Source organism: Danio rerio, chromosome 8 (assembly GCF_049306965.1).
Source record: "Danio rerio strain Tuebingen ecotype United States chromosome 8, GRCz12tu, whole genome shotgun sequence".
Taxonomy (NCBI): Eukaryota; Metazoa; Chordata; class Actinopteri; order Cypriniformes; family Danionidae; genus Danio; species Danio rerio.
Window position 1 is genome coordinate 15593402 of NC_133183.1, and position 19705 is coordinate 15613106.

At 36.2% G+C, this 19705-nt stretch overlaps 1 protein-coding gene across 14 annotated transcripts in view; it reads left to right on the forward strand.

Moving 5' to 3' along the window:
* doc2g (double C2-like domains, gamma) overlaps positions 1–19705 on the forward strand; it is a 169660-nt gene that overhangs the window by 42763 nt on the left and 107192 nt on the right. For 4 of the 14 annotated variants that reach the window (XM_073908944.1, XM_073908950.1, XM_073908952.1 and 1 more), the window contains 2 exons: positions 13530–13618; positions 18797–19220. In XM_073908944.1, the coding sequence (XP_073765045.1) occupies positions 18815–19220 (406 nt within the window). In that variant the 5' untranslated portion in view covers positions 13530–13618; positions 18797–18814. Of the gene's footprint in view, positions 1–5893; positions 6264–13529; positions 13619–16173; positions 16533–17242; positions 17263–18632; positions 18695–18796; positions 19221–19705 lie in introns of those variants that run through there. The other 10 variants (XM_073908946.1, XM_073908947.1, XM_073908949.1 and 7 more) reach the window with 6 other exon arrangements.

Consider the following 19705-nt stretch of genomic DNA (forward strand, 5'->3'; position numbering starts at 1 on the left):
GGACACCTTAGCAACCACCTAGCAACACCTTAGCAACCACCTAGCAACCACTCAGAACACCCTAGCAACCGCCTAGCAACACCTTAGCAACCACCTAGCAACCACTCAGGACACCTTAGCAACCACCTAGCAACACCTTAGCAACCACCTAGCAACCACTCAGAACACCCTAGCAACCGCCTAGCAACACCCTAGCAACGCCTTAGCAACCACTCAGAATACCCTAGCAACCACCTAGCAACCACTTAGGACACCTTAGCAACCACCTAGCAACACCTTAGCAACCACTCAGAACACCCTAGCAACCGCCTAGCAACACCTTAGCAACCACCTAGCAACCACTCAGAATACCCTAGCGACCACCTTGCAACACCTTAGTAACCACTTAGCAACTAGTCAGAACACCTTAGCAACTGCCTAGCACCACCTTAGCAACCACCTAGCAACCCCTCAAAACACCCTAGCAACCGTCTAGCAACACCCTAGCAACCACCAAGCAAATAGTCAGACCACCTTAGCAACTGCCTTGCACCACCTTAGCAACCACCTAGCAACCACTTAAAACACCCTAGCAACCGCCTAGTAAAATGCTAATTCATGCTAGAATCATGCTAACAACATGCTAATTCATGCTAGAATCATGCTAGTAACATGCTAATTTATGCTAGATGTATGCAAACAACATGCTAATTCATGCTAGAATCATGCTAGTAACATGCTAATTCATGCTAGAATCATGCTAACAACATGCTAATTCATGTAAGAATCATGCTACTAACATGCTAATTCATGCTAGAATTATCCTAGTAGCATGCTAATTCATGCTAGAATCATGCTAGTAACATGCTAATTCATGCTAGAATCACGCTTACAACATGCTAATTCATGCTAGAATCATGCTAGTAACATGCTAATTCATGCTAGAATCATGCTAACAACATGCTAATTCATGTAAGAATCATGCTACTAACATGCTAATTCATGCTAGTAATATGTTAACTCAAGCTAAAATCATACTAACATTCTATTTACACTTTAAAACCACTTCAAACTTTCAGATTCGGCTTTTCAAGCCACCATAAAGTTTGTCCTCAAACTTTAATATCTAGTTTGAGTTACTGTTGCCTTTCTATCAGCTCGAACCAGTCTGCCATTCTCCTGTGACCTCTGGCATCAACAAGGCATTTGCACACACAGAACTGCCACTCACTGGATATTTTCTCTTTTTCTCTGTAAACCCTAGAGTTGGTTGTGCGTGAAAATCCCAGTAAATACTCAGACCAGCCCGTCTGGCACCAACCACAATGCCACATTCAAAGTAACTTAAATCACCTTTGTTTCCCATTCTGATGCTCGGTTTGAACTGCAGCTGATTGTCTCGACCATGTTTTCATTCCTAAATGCATTGAGTTGCTGCCAAGTGATTGGCTGATTAGAAATGTGCGTTAACGAGCAGATTGACAGGTATATCTAATAAAGTGACTGGTGAGTGTATAATTATATACATTTATTTAAATATTTGAAAGCATGTTGAGGTGTTTGTTCTAATGTCTGTGATTGTTAAATTCTAAAATATGGGTGAAATTGTGTTTGTCCTTTATTGTAACATATATTTATGTAAAAATGTAATCACCTTGTTTGAATATATTTAGTATATTTTTAATATACTAAATTATTATTAGCTTAGTTATGAATTAGTGCTGAGCAAAGATTAATAGCGATTAATTACTTCTAAAGTAAAAGTTTGTTTTGACATAATATTTGTGTGTTATTATTATTTATTATTTATATGTCATACACACACAAAGAAAAAATTAAACGCTGCAATTTTGTTACATAGATATTACAATTTAAAATAATTTCTATCATATAATATAAATAAACACTTAAAAAAAAAAAAAAAAAAAAAAAAATATATATATATATATATATATATATATATATATATATATATATATATACATACATACATACATACATACATACATACATACATACATACATACATACATACATACATACATACACACACAAGCAATTTACACAGTACACATACTTAAATGATGTCAAAACAAACTTTTATTTTATATGCAATTAATTGCAGTTCATTTTTGCCAAGCACAGTTAGTTATTTGGAGTTCTTAGTATTTCGAAGCTGCACTTTGTCTTATAATATTTGACAATAATAATAGAGTTTGTGGTTTACTGTGAGATTATTATTGACACCTTACAGATGTTGATCAACCTTGAAGTTTGCTTTGATTGTTCAGCATTTACACTTTATCATTGCACACACTTTGTATTATTTGATTTATTAAGTTTGAGCCTCTTTAGCACTTACGTTTATTTTAAAACATTAGAGACGAGATATTTTTGTTTATTTTTAGTTTTTGACTATTAAAACTAATTGCTTTAGTAATGTTGGTAAATAAAATAAAATGGTTTAATAAAAAAATTATAATATACATACCTAAATAGATAAAAAAATATTCAATATAATATAGAATAATATTAAACATTATATCATGATGTTTTTCCTGTACAGTCCTACTATATATACATTTTCTTAGCTTGCAAAATAATGTTAGATTCTAGAACATAACAAAAATAATTATAGCTTTATCATTATTAGCCAAATTTTTAATGATAAAAAATTTTATTTCTTCTAAAAATTCTATTTAGTTCAATGCATTACTTATTATTATTATTATTATTATTATTATTATTATTATTATTATTATTTTCCCCTGTTATTTCCCTGTGCACATCCTCACATCTTATCCAGTTGTTGTTGTTGTGTGAAGTTTTTCAGTGAGCTTGTTCACAGCATTGATTTATGCTATTAGTTTTTATCTCTGTTTCCTTCTCTTTTCTCCCGTTCCTTTTTTCTCTTAATATTTGCATTTTTATCTTTATTTTTTTTCTCTGCACCACAGTCACCTTCAGATCTGGTCTATCATCCTGCCCTCAGGCTAATATCTGGCACACTCTATTTCTCTCTTTTTTTTCCTGAATAGAGCCAATCTGTACACCGTATATATCTACATATATGCATCTTCCCTCTCTGGTGTATTAGACAGGGAATGAGAGCAAACTATCAATCACAGTCATGTCAGTTTCTCCAGCAAAAACTAACCTATTATCAGTCATGTCAACGGCATGAAAAGCAAGGTGCCATTAGGGAGAAACAGCAGTAAAATAAAAGAATAATTAGAGAAAACAAGAGAAGGACGAACGGTGGAAACGAGGATGATGTATAGGAGTGAGTGAGACTGTAGAGATGAAGAGGGAGGGAGAAAGTGGGTCATTTGGAGATGTGAAGTGGCTGAGTTTGCACCCAGCTGAGAGTGCTGTGGTTGGTTAGTCCTCGGTTCGGGATTATCCCTGGAGAGAGACTAATTTAAACCCCGGAGAGACAAGTTCACAGACAGACTGAATATGTATTGTGATAAATACTGCATAGCTCCACACACTGCGACGTAAGACTTGCGTAACTTCAAAGCCTTGAAAGAAACTCACCACTCAGTGCTTTATTTTATTTTTTTACGCGACCCTGGAAAGTCATGCAGTGAAAGTGAAGTATCTTTAAAATACATTTCACATTTACTAAGAAACTGCAAGTAATAAATTCAAGTTTTATACTTTAGAAAGAATTTATTTTGCACTGTGTAAAAATAATTTTCGTCTTGTTTCTAGTCCAAACATCTAAGAATTCTTAAATCAAGAAGCATTTTCTAGACAATTAATAAAATTTTGTTTTGATTTAAAAAATATTAATTCAATTTCAGTAAGTTTTTCCTTGAAACTAAATAATCTGCTAGTGGTGTAAATAAAATATTCCTATTTCAAAACGAAAGCAAGGTCATTTGAATTATGCAAATGACTCATTGTTTTGCTTGTTTTATGGAAAAACACATAAAATGGATGATATGGTCTGAGTTTAGCATCAGCAACATGAAAGCATGGCTCCATCCTGCCTTGTATCAACAGTTCAGACTGGTGGTGTTGGTGTAATGGTGTGGGGGATATTTTCTTGACACACATTTGGTTCATTAGTACCAATTGAACATCGTGTCAATGCCACAGCCTACCTGAGTATTGTTGCTGACCATGCCCATCACTTTATGACCACAGTACTCATCTTCGGATGGTTACTTCCAGCAGGATAATGCACCATATCATGAAACACAAATCATCTCAGACTGGTTTCTTGAACCTGACAATGTACTCAAACGGCCCCCACAGTCACCAGAACTCAATCCAATAGAGCACCTTTGGGATGTGGTGGGGAGGGACATTTGCATTATGGATGTGCAGCCGACAAATCTGCAGCAACCGCGTGATGCTATCATGTCAATATGGACTAAAATCTCAGAAATATTTCCAGTACCTTGTAGAATCTGTGCCACAAAGGTTTAAGGCAGTTCTGAAGGCAAAAGTGGGTCCAACCCAGTACTAGTAAAGTGTACCTATTAAAGAGGTCGGTGAGTATATGTTTTCCATAGTTTTAATGTGATAAAGCTAGAAAAAAATATTATCTGCTATTATTACATCTAATTTAAAACAAGACTTTTCTCCAGAAGAAAAATTATAGGAAATATTGTCAAAAATTTATTTCTCTATTAATCACCCCCTTTCAGGAATATTTGACTGAAGGGAATAATTTACTGTACTGTGTACATATGTATATGAAAAAAAACAATATCATATTTATATTTACTATTTTGACTATTAATGTAATGTTTTTTTGTCTTCAAAATTTCGTTTAAATATTTCATAAACACAATTTATTAAAATGCATTTCAAGAGTTCACACTTAGCTGATAATTAATTGTAAAGCATGTTTGGCATGCTGTCCCAGGAGAGAGCCCTTAGCTCATGAGATCTTCGAGCCTGGGGTTCTTTCCCATTTGCAGGGTGAGAGGGGAGGTTGAGCTCATGTAGATCTCGAGAACTCCCTTGACTTATTCAGCCTAGTGACAAGTGAGGGACTGCTAAAGAGAGATATACTGCTGACTAAGAGATCATCTATGGTGCCAATTTGGTTTTGGGCCAATTCACTTGTGTAGCATGTCTTTGGACTGTGTGAGGAAACCGGAAGGAAACTCACGCGAGCATGGGGAGAACATGTAAACTTTGCACAAAAAACATTGACTGGACTAGTAAGGACTTTAACCAGTGACCTTCTTGCAGTGAGGCAACAATGCTAACCACTGAGCCACCATGCCACCTAATCTAGGATAGGCAGGAGAAGTAGGGGTGGAAGGGGGGATTCTTCAAGATGAAGATGACTGAGGTTAAAACTGGTTATTTAAGGTGAGTTGGGATTCATCTGATTGGAGGATCATGTGTTAGCTAACGTGGGACCAGTCGTGGTCAATCATAAGCATGTGAACCTCTCAAAATTAGTTTATGAATAAACTTCACATATTGTTGCTAACAGAAGCAAGTGATGGATTTCATAAATAATTGCTTAAATGCTAAATGAAGAATAAATTAATTAAAGACATATTTATAGAAATGTTCATTAAATGCATATGTTTTAATTAGACTGAATAGTGTTTTTTGTAAAGTACACAGCAGTTTCCTAACTTTAGAGCAAAAATCACATATCACTTGGATATGTGATCATTTATCTAAATATTTTCATACAATCCACAGCTCCACAGAAAGTTAAAACCCTTTACTAATTCAATCCTGCCTTGACCAGTCTATCATAACCCTACTTTGAAGTTTTTCAAGATGTGTTCAGTGCATCATCAACAAACCACTCATGCTTCCATTTAGAAAGCTGCTAATAAATTCTGACTGTTCTGCATCCCACACACCGCTTTCAGCTTTTCTGAGAGTGATGGTGGCTTATTTTTTATTTTATTTTTGTTTTTTTGTTCAGGTAGTTTGGTGACTGGAAACTAGTTGTTCTCCCCCACAGCTGCACAGAAAAGTCATATGTCCGTTGAACTGAGCAGAGAGAGAGACTTTGACACAGCGGTGGTTACTGGCTGTCAGGACTACAGATGAGACTGGCAGAGGGCTAATAGGACCTGCCTGTCTATTATGAAAGCGAAAAAGAGCAAAACGGAGAGAGGAATGAAGAGGCGAACATTCAAAGAGTGGCAAATGGACAGGCACTGTTATGTTATCAGCACGTGAAGGTGAAAGATGACAGAGGTGGATTTCTTTGGAATGAAAAATGAAATGGGACAGAACAGAAGTGAAGTGCGACAGCATTTACGCAGAAAATAATCAAATTTTAATTCAGTGTAGGTAAAAATTCTCCTTATGTGCTCTATAATGCATTATTAATATATTATTTTGTATTTTAAATCTTCATATATACAGTAGTATCATAACAAGGTGTAACAAAGCTTTCAATTTAGTTCTTTCCCAAAACATTAGAATGTGCTTTGTTTGTGTTATTTAGTTATAATCAAAATTAAATGAATGACAATCATGTTCTTTTACTTACTGCGGAGAAATTTATATTTTGATATTATCAAAATGCATCGCTATATTCTCAGGTGGTGACAAATATACTATGGCCCCATTTGATTGGTCAAATATGGTGAATCATTAAGTTGGGCGGCACAGTGGTGCAGTGGGTAGCGCTGTTGCCTTACAGCAGGAAGGTTGCTGGATCGGGCTTTGGCTGGGTCAGTTGGCATTTCTGCTTTGAGTTTGCATGTTCTCCTCGTGTTGGTGTTTGTTTCCTCCAGGTGCTCTGGTTTCCCCCATAGTCCAAAGACATGCTCTATAGGTGAATTGAGTAGGCTAAATTGTCTGTAGTGTATGTGTGTGAATAAGAGTGTATAGGTGTTACCCAGTAATGGGTTGCAGCTGGAAGGGCATCCGCTGCGTAAAACATACACTGAATAAGCTGGCGGTTCATTCCGCTGTGGCGACCCCTGATTAATAAAGGGACTAAGCCGAAAACACTCTCACATTTACATGCATACACTACGGACAATTTAGTTTATTCAGTTCACCTATACCACATGTCTTTGAACTGTAGGGGAAACCGGAGCAACCGGAGGAAATCCCCATGAAACCGGGGAGAACATGCAAACTCCACACAGAAATGCCAACTGACCCAGCCAGGCTAGAACCAGCAACCTTCTTGCTGTGAGGCAACAGTGCTAACCACTGAGCCACCATGTCACCCTACTGAAGTTTTCACTCATTCATGTTTTAAAGACTAAATGTTTGCAACTTGGCAGTTTTTTTTGTCTGAATTAGATTTGAAAAATATATTTTGCTGTTTGTTTGACATAGCTAAGAAAATATCATTTTCAAGGGTAATGTTACGGTATATGCTAAATAATATCGTTATCCCAATACTCAACAACATTGCATATTTTTCCAGCATCTTGCAGTCCTAGCACACTAAAGTTGGCTTTTATGTCAGAAAATCAACATAAAATCATCTCACCAGTAAATTTCTTGTAATTCATTTAAATTTTTCCAAACTTTTTTTCAGATTTTTTTTTTCAGATTCAAGTGGTATTAATAAGGAATTAGATGCAAGCAGAGTATGGTTGTTTTTAAAGCGAGAGCACTATCTGCTATTAAAAACCAAGCCCTGAATCGATTCAAGAGAGTATAACAATGCATTTTGAAAATCTTAAGAGTTGATGCTGAAGTGACTAAAAATTAAAAAAAGACATTCACTAAATTGTCATTCAGTCTATCAATAGTTTATATCCCAAATAGTCTGGTAAGGCAATTTATTTTTATTTTTTTATTTAACAGGGACACTGTTCATTAATCAACAGTAAAAACTCTAAATAAGCCAGAATTAGCCACAAGAGCTAATTTTCATCTGTTGCCCTGCCAGATTTTTTAAAAAGGCAACCTTAAATCAAAAACACATTATTACACATAAAATATCAGTAAAATTATGTACAACAAAAATGTAAAAAAAAAAAAAAAAAGCTTAAGTTTATAGCTAGTCAAAATAGATGGCAGTTTAGCTCCGAAATACTAATTAATTGGAATGTTTTAGTATTTACGGTTTTGCAGCTAAAATGCATTCACAATAAACAAGGTATGCATGACACCATGTCTGAGTGTGGAATTGTCTTCACTTTGTCTTTCGGGACTCTTGCAGAAATCCTGTTCATGGATGTGGAAAACTATTCAAAAGTATTATCATGGTAGTAAGAAGCACAGTAAGACTGAAAGCCCTCAAAGTGAAACGAGACAAGAGACGAGTATAATGCAGCATGAAAGCAGCAGAGCTTTTATTATGCCACAATCCACTACTTGTGGTTCTTTTTTGCTCGTGATCACATGGAGAAACAGCACTGTTTTGTCATGCTAAATATGTTTTAGGGTTGTTGTTCTGCTGCACTGCGTAGTCTGATAAAACACATGGCATATTGAAGCGTATTTGGTGTTTCCATGTCTTCTATAAAACCCGAAATTGAGGGTGTATCCCTGTCAGTACTTAAAATTGCCTGTGAACATTCTTCAACACATTTAAGTACACAAATCATAAAAAGGTTGTGGTTTATGGATATCTTAATAAAAAAAAAAAACTACATATTTTCAGATTTAAAGAGAATGTGACTTTTCATATGACAAATCCAGTGACCTTGACATTAAGGAGATTTCAGATGTTCTCAAAGTTTGATTTGCATTGTGTGTTATTTATGATTCAGCCCGTGTTTGTCAGTACATTTGTATGTGTGTTTTTTTATATAGCAGATTCAAAAAGGTCACTGGGATGAATCAAAGCCCCAGCACTGGCTATTAAGGCTTTTCAGGGATGTGTAATAGTTTGGTAATCGAGCATGAACACACTATTAGTCATGTCACTCCAAAATCCTAGAACAGAATCGATTCCGCGCGGAATCAGAGAGTTGATTCTTTTTCAGGATTGACTCCCTAAGGAGTGAACAGGCAAGTCTGTGTGTTTGAGGACAGAGACAGATGTGCAAGGGCAGCTGTAGAACATCCATCAATTCCCAGTGTATTAGAGAAAGCCAGAGATAAATATATCAGCTCGAGAGGCATTTCAGTTTGTGTATGTAAATCGAGGTGAATTCGTTCTGTGTCCCATGCTAATGTAGAGAATAGGTCGGCCATAGCATTTGTAATGGAGGATGACAGCTTATTTGTAGCGGTGGATCAGCCAGTGATCATTACTTAAGAAAGAGTCAGCGAAGCATCACTGTGTTTGTGCATATGCGGCTCTATCCAACGTGCTCATTTACGCACTCATTAGTCATTAACGTATATTAATGAATATGCACCAAATGTAAATTGCAGGCAAATATGTTTTGAATAAAAGACTATTGCTTTGCTTCAGCAGATCCATCTCTCATTGCGTGCTTTCCTTATGTTAGACAGCGAAAATAGATTTTCATACATAATTCATTATTAACAGACTCTATTATTTTGTATTTATGCCTGTGCATTTGTCAGTGCAGTGTGGGATTTCTGCTGTGAGTCATACTTAAGCATTTATTATACGCTGGAGTTTTAGGAACATGTTTGAATGCTCTAATATGCTGCTGTTTCTGTGTCATGAAACAGTTGTTTGCGCAATTACACTGAGATTGTGACGCTTGACCTTCATGTGACAAGCTGACCTTCAGCTCAAAACCAGCATTGAACGTTTTTCTTTTCTAATTGTTAGCTATTTTTGCAGACATGTTTCTAATTTGGTGCGCAAATGATGCCCAAAGTGAAAACCAGACACATCTCTCTGTTCATTAATTTTTGTGGAGTAACCAGCATTATTAATTTTTTCGGGCATAGCTGGAAGCGTCATCTTTCTTGTTCCTGCTTTTCCCTATAGTGAGGGGTTTACAGAAGCTGACCGAGTTTGTTTTTGCACCTCAGCAAGATTCTTACTGAACTGAGCCAAGATGTGCCACATCTGGGACTTAAATAAAGTGGAAATTAACACTCTCTATCTTCACTATGCAAGTCACAAGCAACACTATCTGCAAAAAAACGCGAGTTGTTTTCACTTCATAAGCAGAGCTTTAAATAGCTAGAAAATACAAAGTAGTTGATCAGTATTTTTTCTTTCAAGTGAGCTAATTGTTTAATGTGGTAACATTATGTCCTTGGTGGCATGGTGGCACGGTGGGTAGCATGATCACCTTGCAGGAAGGTCATTGGTTCGAGCCACAACTTGGTCAGTTGGAGGGGTCAGCCTCACAGTCCCAAAACATGTGCTTTAGGTGAATTGGATGAACTAAATTGGCTGTAGTGTATGTGTGCAAATGTAAGAGTGTAAGGGTGTTTTCTGTTGTTGGGTTGCAGCTGGAAAGGCATCCGCTCCGTAAAAAATAGGCTGGATAAGTTGCCGATTCATTCTGCTGTGGCGTCCCCTGATTAATAAAGGGACTGATATACCGCCCCCTTTCCAGTTGTGCTGCTTTCATTTGTTGTTGTTGCTTTGTTCCACATGAAAATGACTAAAAGCATGTACTGTAATGTAGCTTTTGCAGCACGGGATGTGCATTATTCACTGATGTACATTCGAATCATTTATGTTTTTAAAAGCTTGAATAAGATCGCATGCTGTTATGTGTGTGCGCTCAGTCTCACACATCTAAAGTCAAGATTATTTATATTTACCCTAATTTATGTAATAAACAAACTAGTTGAGATTTAAAAGACATGTGAAAGAGAAACCATAAATCAGAACCGCACTGCTCTTAAAGTGACAGCATGCGTATTCCTGTTGACGACTGTTTATATCAATAATCAAACAACAAAAGGAGAAAATTCCGCACTGCTCTTGACTTGACTTTGTTGCTATAATTAAAGTTTTTTTTTCAGTTCTAGACAATTTAAGACAGAATCAGTAGCCCTCCTCAATTATTAGTGGCCCTTTATATTTTCCCCCCAATTTCTGTTTAAAGGAGAGAAGATTTTTTTCAACCCATTTCTAAACATAATAGTTTTAATATCTCATTTCTAATAACGTTCAGCTTAAAATGCAATTTAACGGCTTAATTAGAGTAATTAGGCAAGTCATTGTATAACAGTGGTTTCTTCTGCAGACAATCAAAAAATATGTTGCTGAAGAGGGCTAATAATATTTCTGTTAAAATAGTTTTAAAAATATTTAAACCTGATTTTATTTTAGCCAAAATAAAACAAATCAGAATCTCCAAAAGAAAAATATTATAGGAAATACTGTGAAAATTCCTTGCTCTGTTAAACATCATTTTGGAAATATTAAAAAAAAAAAAAAATCACAGGAGAGCGAATCATTTGAACTTCAACTGATAATTGTTTTGAGTAATCGTGATTACATTTATGAACAAAATAATCGTGATTATGATTTTTTCCATAATTGAGTTGCCTTTTTTACAGTAGAGCTAATAACTCTGACTTTAAGTGTATATACCACTCTAATTTAATGGTGATAATGCTGCCTTTCTAGCATGACTGACTGACCTCACTCAAGTGACAAACTGGACAATGTTATTGATGGATTTTCTAAGCTTTGACTTTATGATAAGGGGATTTTCAAATATGCTAAAAAAAACATTGTGTTTTAAGTGAGTAATCTTACTTCACACATAAAAAGTCATACATGTAAAACTGTGGATTTGTTTTGTTTTTTACATTAAAGTGATAACGGGTGGCACAGTGGCACAGTGGGTAGCATGATCGTCTGGGTTTCCTCCGGGTGCTCCAGTTTGTTTCCCCCACAGTCCAAAGACATGCACTAGGTGAATTGACCTAGTAAACTAAATTGACCGTATTGCAGGGGGGTCCAAATTCAGTCCTGGACGTCCGGTGTCCTGGAGAGTATAGCTCTAACCATAATCAAACACACCTAAACCAGCTAATCAAGCTCTTTCTAGATATATTAGAAACTTCCTAGCAGGTGTGTTGAAGTAAGTTGGAGCTAAACTCTGCAGGATACCGGCCCTCCAGGACCGAGAACGGACACCCCTGCCGTAGTGTATGTGTATGAATGAGAGTGTACGGGCGTTTCCCAGTGAGGGGTTGCAGCTGGAAGGGCATCCGTTGCCTAAAACATAAGCTAGATAAGTTGGCGGTCCATTCCGCTGTGGTGACCCCTGATGAATAAGGGGACTAAACCGAAAAGAAAATGAATGAAGGAATGAATTAAAGTGACAACACTTACTTTTGAATTTGTGCTATGCTGTCCACATCTTCTGATCCACTGACTCTGAGGTCAATTTTGAAAACATGTTTGTAACATTTCAGGATTCCAGTATTTAATGCAATTTGGTGTCTGAATCTTGCCTTACCTTTTAATATATGACTTTTAAAAAAAAACAAAAAATAAACATAAGTATTATATTAATTTTTAGAAAATTGAAACAGCACTTATCAAACGTTTAACGGCACAAACCAGAACAAACAAACAGGACTATTTTGGATCAGTTTGGAGCATGTCTGAGGGCTTATGACATCATCATCCATTATTCTACGTGTAATGTTTTTAATAACAGAAACAGCACAAACAGAACTTTCACCTCCACAAACCAGCACAAACGAACTAGACGGTTTCGGGGTGAATTTGAAGCATGTTAGGAGGCTGCGTGACCACTGAATGACCTATAAATATTATTTTAATATCTCAAAAACCAAAACAGCACAAACAAGCGGGACTTTTTTGGTTAAATTTGGACATGTCGAGAGGGCTGGTTTTGTCATCGTCGATATTTAAAAGTGTAACACTTCAATAACAGAAACAGCACAAATGGAACTTTCAACGGCACAAACGAATGAGACAATTTGCGGCAAGTTTGAAGCATGTGAAGGGGCTGCGCAAACGAATAAGACATTTTCTTTGGACTGTGGGGGAAACCGGAGCATCTGGAGGAAACCCACACGAACATGGGGAGAACATGCAAACTCCACACAGAAATGCCAAGTGGTCTAGCCGGGATTCAAACCAGCGACCTTCTTGCTGTAAGGCGACAGTGCTAACCACTGAGCCACATTGCTGCAGGAACATAATGTACTGTAGTTGATGAAAATGGTGTGCAATTCAGTGTTGTAATTATGTAGATAATAAGCCGATTGAAACTTGAATATTAGGTCTGTGTGGTGACAGCAGAGTTTTTAAACTAGAGACTGATTTTCATGACGCACATTTTTCTGACAGAACTCCTGAGGAGGCAGAACAGTAAAATATGACTGTATCTCTAGCAAATCTCAGCACCAACCGGTCACGTATTAGCTCCCATGATGCTTTTTGGGGGGCATTTTCTATAGCTAGTGGTTCAGCAAAGGTTTGATGACAGAGGCTTTTGTGCAGTGTTCTTTTCTTGTAACAATAGATTTTTTCCTGACTAAAGATTTTTACCAGCATATAAAGTGGGTCTTTTGAAAATGCATTGAACAAAAAGGGCATAATTAGGTTGAATATGGGGTGTATGATTAAAAAGGAAATTTTATGTAATAAAAAAAATATCTTTATTAAAAAAATATTATATTTTTATATACTATAGATAATAAATGCATGTTTTTCTTCAATACGGATCTCTTTATGTTGACTTTTACCTTTTTTTTTTTGTCTGCAGGTTTATTCAAGGGGAAATGAACTCTGCTTCAAGGGAGACCACAAAAATGCAATTTAGCAAAGATTTCACAGAATGGTATTTCACCCGAGGTGGGCTCATCCAAAACACAGTTTAATGCAGTGGGACCACCCACCAGGGTTAAATTTGTCAAAGAAAATAAGGGGAAAATGTTCCTTGCCTACAGCTTGACACAGCTAGTAACATACAGAATCCATCTCACTCATCTAATGAAGAGGGCAAGATTGTTGCCAAAAAAAGATGATTTAATGCAGTCAGAAGTAAAGGTGATGAAAATGTAGTCAAAAAGATACTAACCAACATAAAAAGAACGATGCAACGCTAATTTTTGTTATAATCCCCTGTATTGAGCTGAGAGGATGAGAGCATGCACATTCAGTCACAGCATACATGTCAAGCTTATGTTTGTGTCAACCTATTTTCGTTAATGAAATGAACACTGCCATCCACCCATTTTTTGGGTAGTTTTGATTATTACACAATGGGAAGTGTTTTCTTACTCAGATATGGCAACTCTGCTTTAGACTGCTGGCTGTGTTAAGTACTGGTTGAAGAGGCTGTGGAATAAAAATAATAATGTTGTAAATGGTGAATCATACAACCTGATTCCAAAACGATTCTTAACCCTCACTTTTTTATGCATTTTAACTTTACAATTAAAACAAGAATTGGAGTTTCTATGCTTTCGTTTATGACTGGAACCTAGTGCTGCCATCTTAGAAATTATTTATTTTGTTAACAGTTATATTCAGGAGGAAAATTATCTGAATTTAACATTGAAATGCCACATAAAAAAGAGCTATTGAAAAGAACAAACAATACTTATTCCAAAAAAAGAGAGCATTGTTTTTTGTTTGTTTCTTTCATTTTTTTTATTTAGCAAAGACATCTTTTTGAATGTTTAAATAAAAAGGATATTTGGAAATTATATAGTAAATGGTTTTAATCCAGAATCACAGAGAACTTTACAATGCTTCGTTCGTTTGCATTTCGTCTCTTCTTTAAAATCAGTTAGTTTGTCCATATGTTTAAATGAAGTGAATTCATGAGCAAATGTACTGTACATGCATCGGTAGAGACTTAGTATTTTTTCAGTTTTTACGTATGCGCAGGTCCACACTGTCGCAACCTAATTTGAATACAGAATGAGTTCTAAACTTTTGAATTCATTTAGAATGGCAAGTAAGAGTTGCTGTGCTTCGATTAATTGTTTTCTTTCTCCCACCCTTAGTTATAAATCATGCTCTGTTTTTTGCACAAACCAATTATTTAGCTTCATAAGTCCTTAACGACTGCTACAGTGCTCAGCATATACATGCGTAAGTCTTTTAAATTCTAATTTTAATGAAAAGCCATACAATATTATATTTGTGCGTTTACATTAGATTAGTCAGTACTGAAGCTAAATCTGGAGCTAACAAAATAATTTATGATAACGGTCCAAAAACTAGTACACCCAAATTTACGTTATAGACAAATATTAAATACAATTTTTTTCAAAAAAGAGGAAAAATCAAGAAAAGCAAAAAAATAAAAAATAATAATAATAATAATTTAGTTGGATGTATTTTTTTTCCAATATTTTGCTTGAATTAATTGATTTAAGTGTAATATCTTTAAGTTTCTAAATATGTTTGGTGAATAAAATGTTATTTTAATAAATATATCTGTTTAATAAATCTGTTTTGTTTAAATGCACCAAAATAAATTGCCTATATTCATTTAGTTTTGACTGAATATGTTTTCCTAATGCTCAGTGTACTGTTAGCCAACTTGCATTTTATGAATCACAAACACAGAGGTTTCGGCAACAAAAATAAATAAAAATTTTGCAGCTTTGATGTTCTGAAGAAAAAAAAAATGACCTTGAATCATTTTCAGTGACCTGGCGTGTGAATTATCAGCAAATCCCTTCAACGGTTTTAAGTTGAGATTTTAATCAGTTGGATTGATTAGAAATAAATCATTAAGTCCTTTTTTTCCTATCTGGGTCAACCAATTTACTGAAAAGATTTGGATCAAAAGATAGCTAGTTTCCACATGAACACCGTTTTTTTGTAAATAATTTTGAACTAGGGCTACACGGTGGCGCAGTAGGTAGCACGTTCACCTCACAGCAAGAAGGCTGCTGATTCGAGCCTCGGCTATGTCAGTTTGTGTTTCTGTGTGGAGTCTGTGTGGGTGCTCTGGTTTCCCCCTCAGTCCAAACACATGCGTTATAATTGAATTGAATAAGCCAAATTGGCCGTAGTGTGTGAGTGTGAGTGTGTATGGGTGTTTCCCAGTGTTGGGTTGCAGCTGGAAGGGCATCTGCTGTGTGTAACATATACTGGAATACTTTGTGGTTCATTCCGCTGTGGCGACCCCTAATGAATAAGGGACTAAGCCAAAGGAAAATGAATGAACTTGCAGTATTTTACCTTATACACAATCCATCATAAGACTTCGATGACTTTAAGACGTGTGCCTTGTATTCTCCGCTATAACGGTATGGTAATGATGACATTTTTACCATTTCCACATTCTCCCCACGTTCATTGCGAGAGCAGAATTGTTTTATTACATAAAGTATAATTTGTTGACAACTATCCCTGGCGCTCAGTTCATAACTTCCCCGCAGTTCCTTCTCCCTCATCTTTTTTTACGAACTCCCCATGTCTGTTCTCTATCTCCTCCGTCCTCCGTCTCTCTCTCTCTCTCTTTTCTCGCTTCGCTCTCTCATTGTTAAATCTCAGCAGCACTAAAAGAGTGACAGATCAGTGCACGCTCTGCGCAGAGAAATTCAGGAAAACGTCACAACCGAGGAAAGAGAGAGAGCGAGGAGAGAGAGAGAGAGAGAGAGAGAGAGAGGGAGGGAGGGAGAGGGACAGACAACGAGGGAGGATATATTGATACAAAACGACGGTGGTTTCTCTTCAGTGTGTGTGAGAGAGACCATGAGTGGAGACAAGATGGAGCGCTGGAACAGATGAAGACTGTCATTGGGTGAGTGTGTGGACGAGTGTTTCTGTCTGCTAGATAAATGTGGGTTTGTGCATCAGCTTGACCACCTGTTAGTGCGCGCGCGCGCGCGCGCGCGTGTGTGTGTGTGTGTGAGACTATGTCTGTGTCCACATGCATGTGCTTCTGTTGTGTGTGAATGTGATGTTGCCTCTAGGTGAGAGCTTATTTGTGCATTTTAATCATCGTACGCTTGTAGCTGTTTATTTGCACTTCTGCTTAACTCTGCGTATGATGCATCTCTTGAATGTGGAAGGCTATGTGTGTATGTTATTCAGGCTGACAGCCTTGGTGTGCATGTGTATTGTTTTTTACTAGACACGCTGTGTGTATGTTTATGGTAATAAGTCTTGTCACACATGTGAAGCGCAAATGTTGTGGATTGGGTTGTTTGTGGTGTAAACACTTCATTTTGAGTCTGGTAAATCTGAGAAGTGTGTAGTAGCTTTGAACGTTTAGACTTGCGCTATCGTCCATTTGTGTGGCATTTTCAGAAATCTCACACTAAACAAAGCAAAATAAACTTTGTTTTGACTTGCCGTTTTATCTCTCTCGTTCTATTTTTGGCTTGTTAGACAGTCTAGGAGACGGCGATCTTGCGAACTACAGGGAAAGATGTGAAAAACAGAGGTTGAAAGAGAATGTGTGAGACAGAGATAGATCACAGAGAAGAGGATGAGTATGAAACAGACTCTATATCTCTGTCCTTAGGGAGGTAGTGTAATCAAAACAGCCGCATTACTGGTAATGAAAGATATTATCAGCAGAAAGTCTGTCACGCATCTTTATCTGTCTGGATTGGGAGCCATGGGGCATTCTTCTGTTTCACTTTTGTGTCACTTCAAACATTTTAATTTAGTTTCGCTGAGGACAGAATTTGGCACCGCAAAATTGGTTGGAAATGTGTACGATCTCACTATTTTGTTAATACTCTTTCATTTCAAACATGTATTTTGTTTTTTGTGGAACATAAAAGAAGAGATTTAGTAGCCTTTTTGTATTTTAAAATGATAATTTTAGATTTTTTTATGGAACAGGAAAGTTATTCATGTTTAGGTAAAATTGATTGATTAATTGATTGTTTGACTGATTTTTTTGATTTTGTTTAAAATAAATATTTTGGTTCATTATCACTTTATGGCATATTTTATTAATTACGTTTCAACGTTATTAAATTAATGATTTTTCCAGTTTATTAAAATTTTAAAATAATTCAAAATAATTGTAAAATAATTTTAAAATTTTCAAATAATTATTTTTAATTAAATCTTGCAAAGTCATGACAACATATGCTTTTGTGTCACATTAATTAAGTTTCAACTTAATAATATTTTCTTAATAATAGTTTCAAATAAATATTTGGGTCATAATCTTTTGTAATGCATGAGGGAAAGCATCATTTTTTTAATATAATTAAATAATTAAATATTTTAAATTCTTTTTCCGTATATTTACTCTATTTTATTCATTTAAAATAATTTAAACTAAATATTTCTTGACCAAACCTAAATATTATTTTCTGATTCTTTAATATATAGAATAAATAAAATAAAAATTATTTTTTATATATTACATTATACATTTTTAATACATCAGTTTAGCAGTTTATGTGATGGAAGAATGCTCCCAGTGTTTGTGTGTTTGACGGCATCGATGTTGTAACAACACATTCAGTTAAATAGACTTAAGCATTTATTTAGTTGTTCAAGCGTAAAACAAGATGAAAGACCGTGTAACCGCTAGCGCCATCCGTATCAGCAGTCGAGCGTAGAATCCCCATTGAAAATACTGGGGTAAAATAAACTGTCATATTTTAAAGACATGGCAGGGGATAATGTAATTTAATGCAGTGCTTCTTGTCCAGCCTGAGACACACTTCATATTGTATATCAATCAGGCAGTGAAGATCACTGATTTTTAAAGAAATCAAACCTTAAACGTGGCAATTTTATAAGGGAAAAACAGCTCACTGGAAGCGCTGAAGCTGGCTAGCATTTAATCTAAATATTTCTTGACCAAGCCTAAATATTATTATCTGATTATGTGATGTATAGAAAAATAAAATAAAAGTTTTTTTTTTTTTAGTTTTTATACATCAGTTTAGCAGTTTATGTGATGGAAGCGTGCTCCCAGTGTTTGTGTGTGTTGTGAGTATATCTGTTATGTAATTTTTATGTAGTCTATAAATATTTGATCAAACTGCTTTTAAAGTAATGTACATTGTTTTAAAACTTTCTCAATCTCCACAGTTCTTTCAAGTGGTCCCAATGAGCGTCTCCAAACCACCTCCACCCCAGTCCCATTTCCCCCCCAACAACACCACCTCCCACCTCCCCCTTCCTCCGTCCTCCTCGTCCACCCCGTCGCCCTCCACGCCTCCGTCAGCGGCGGGACCCCCAAGCCCAGCAGTGCCTCCTCCTCCTTCTCCAGTCAAGATCTCCATGCAGGAGCACTTCGCCATCAATGTGTGTCCCGGGCCAATCCTCCCCATTCCACAGATTTCCGACTTCTTCCCTCGCTTCCACGACTTCCCCATCACGCCCCCTCCACCCCGGGAGAAGCAGGTCTTAAAGGACAAAGACAAGGACGGAGACAGAGATGGAGAGAAAGACCGCAAGAGGGAGAGAGAGCAAGAGGAGAATGGAGAGTTCGCCGACTCGGATGACGATGACAGTGAGTTTGTCTCCTGGCGAGTGACTGTTTCACTTGCTTTTTACACTCTTCCTTTAAACTGTACAAAAAGAAAACAGTGGCTGCATTCAGTTTTTAAAATCTGAATCTCAGACAAGATGAGTACTAAAATCTGTACATCAGAGAAAAAGTGTAATAAAGTTTCCAAAACAGTTTAAATGCGACCTTCATTTAACAAAAAAATAAATAAATAAATACTATACACCACAAAAATTGGCCAACGCTGATTCTTTATGGCCTATTATTACAATTTTGGAAATAATTTAGAGAGCATTTGAAAATCTTCAAAATAATTAACAAAAAATCCTTGTTCTCAAGCATGTTAAGACTACCCAGCAGGCACACAATGTCATAAGACGTTAATATTAGCTTAGATTTAGGTCATTATGTCAGGTGACCAACATTTGATGTCTAACCAGCGTTTAAACATAAACGTTATTTTGTTGTCTGATAACAACATCAAATGA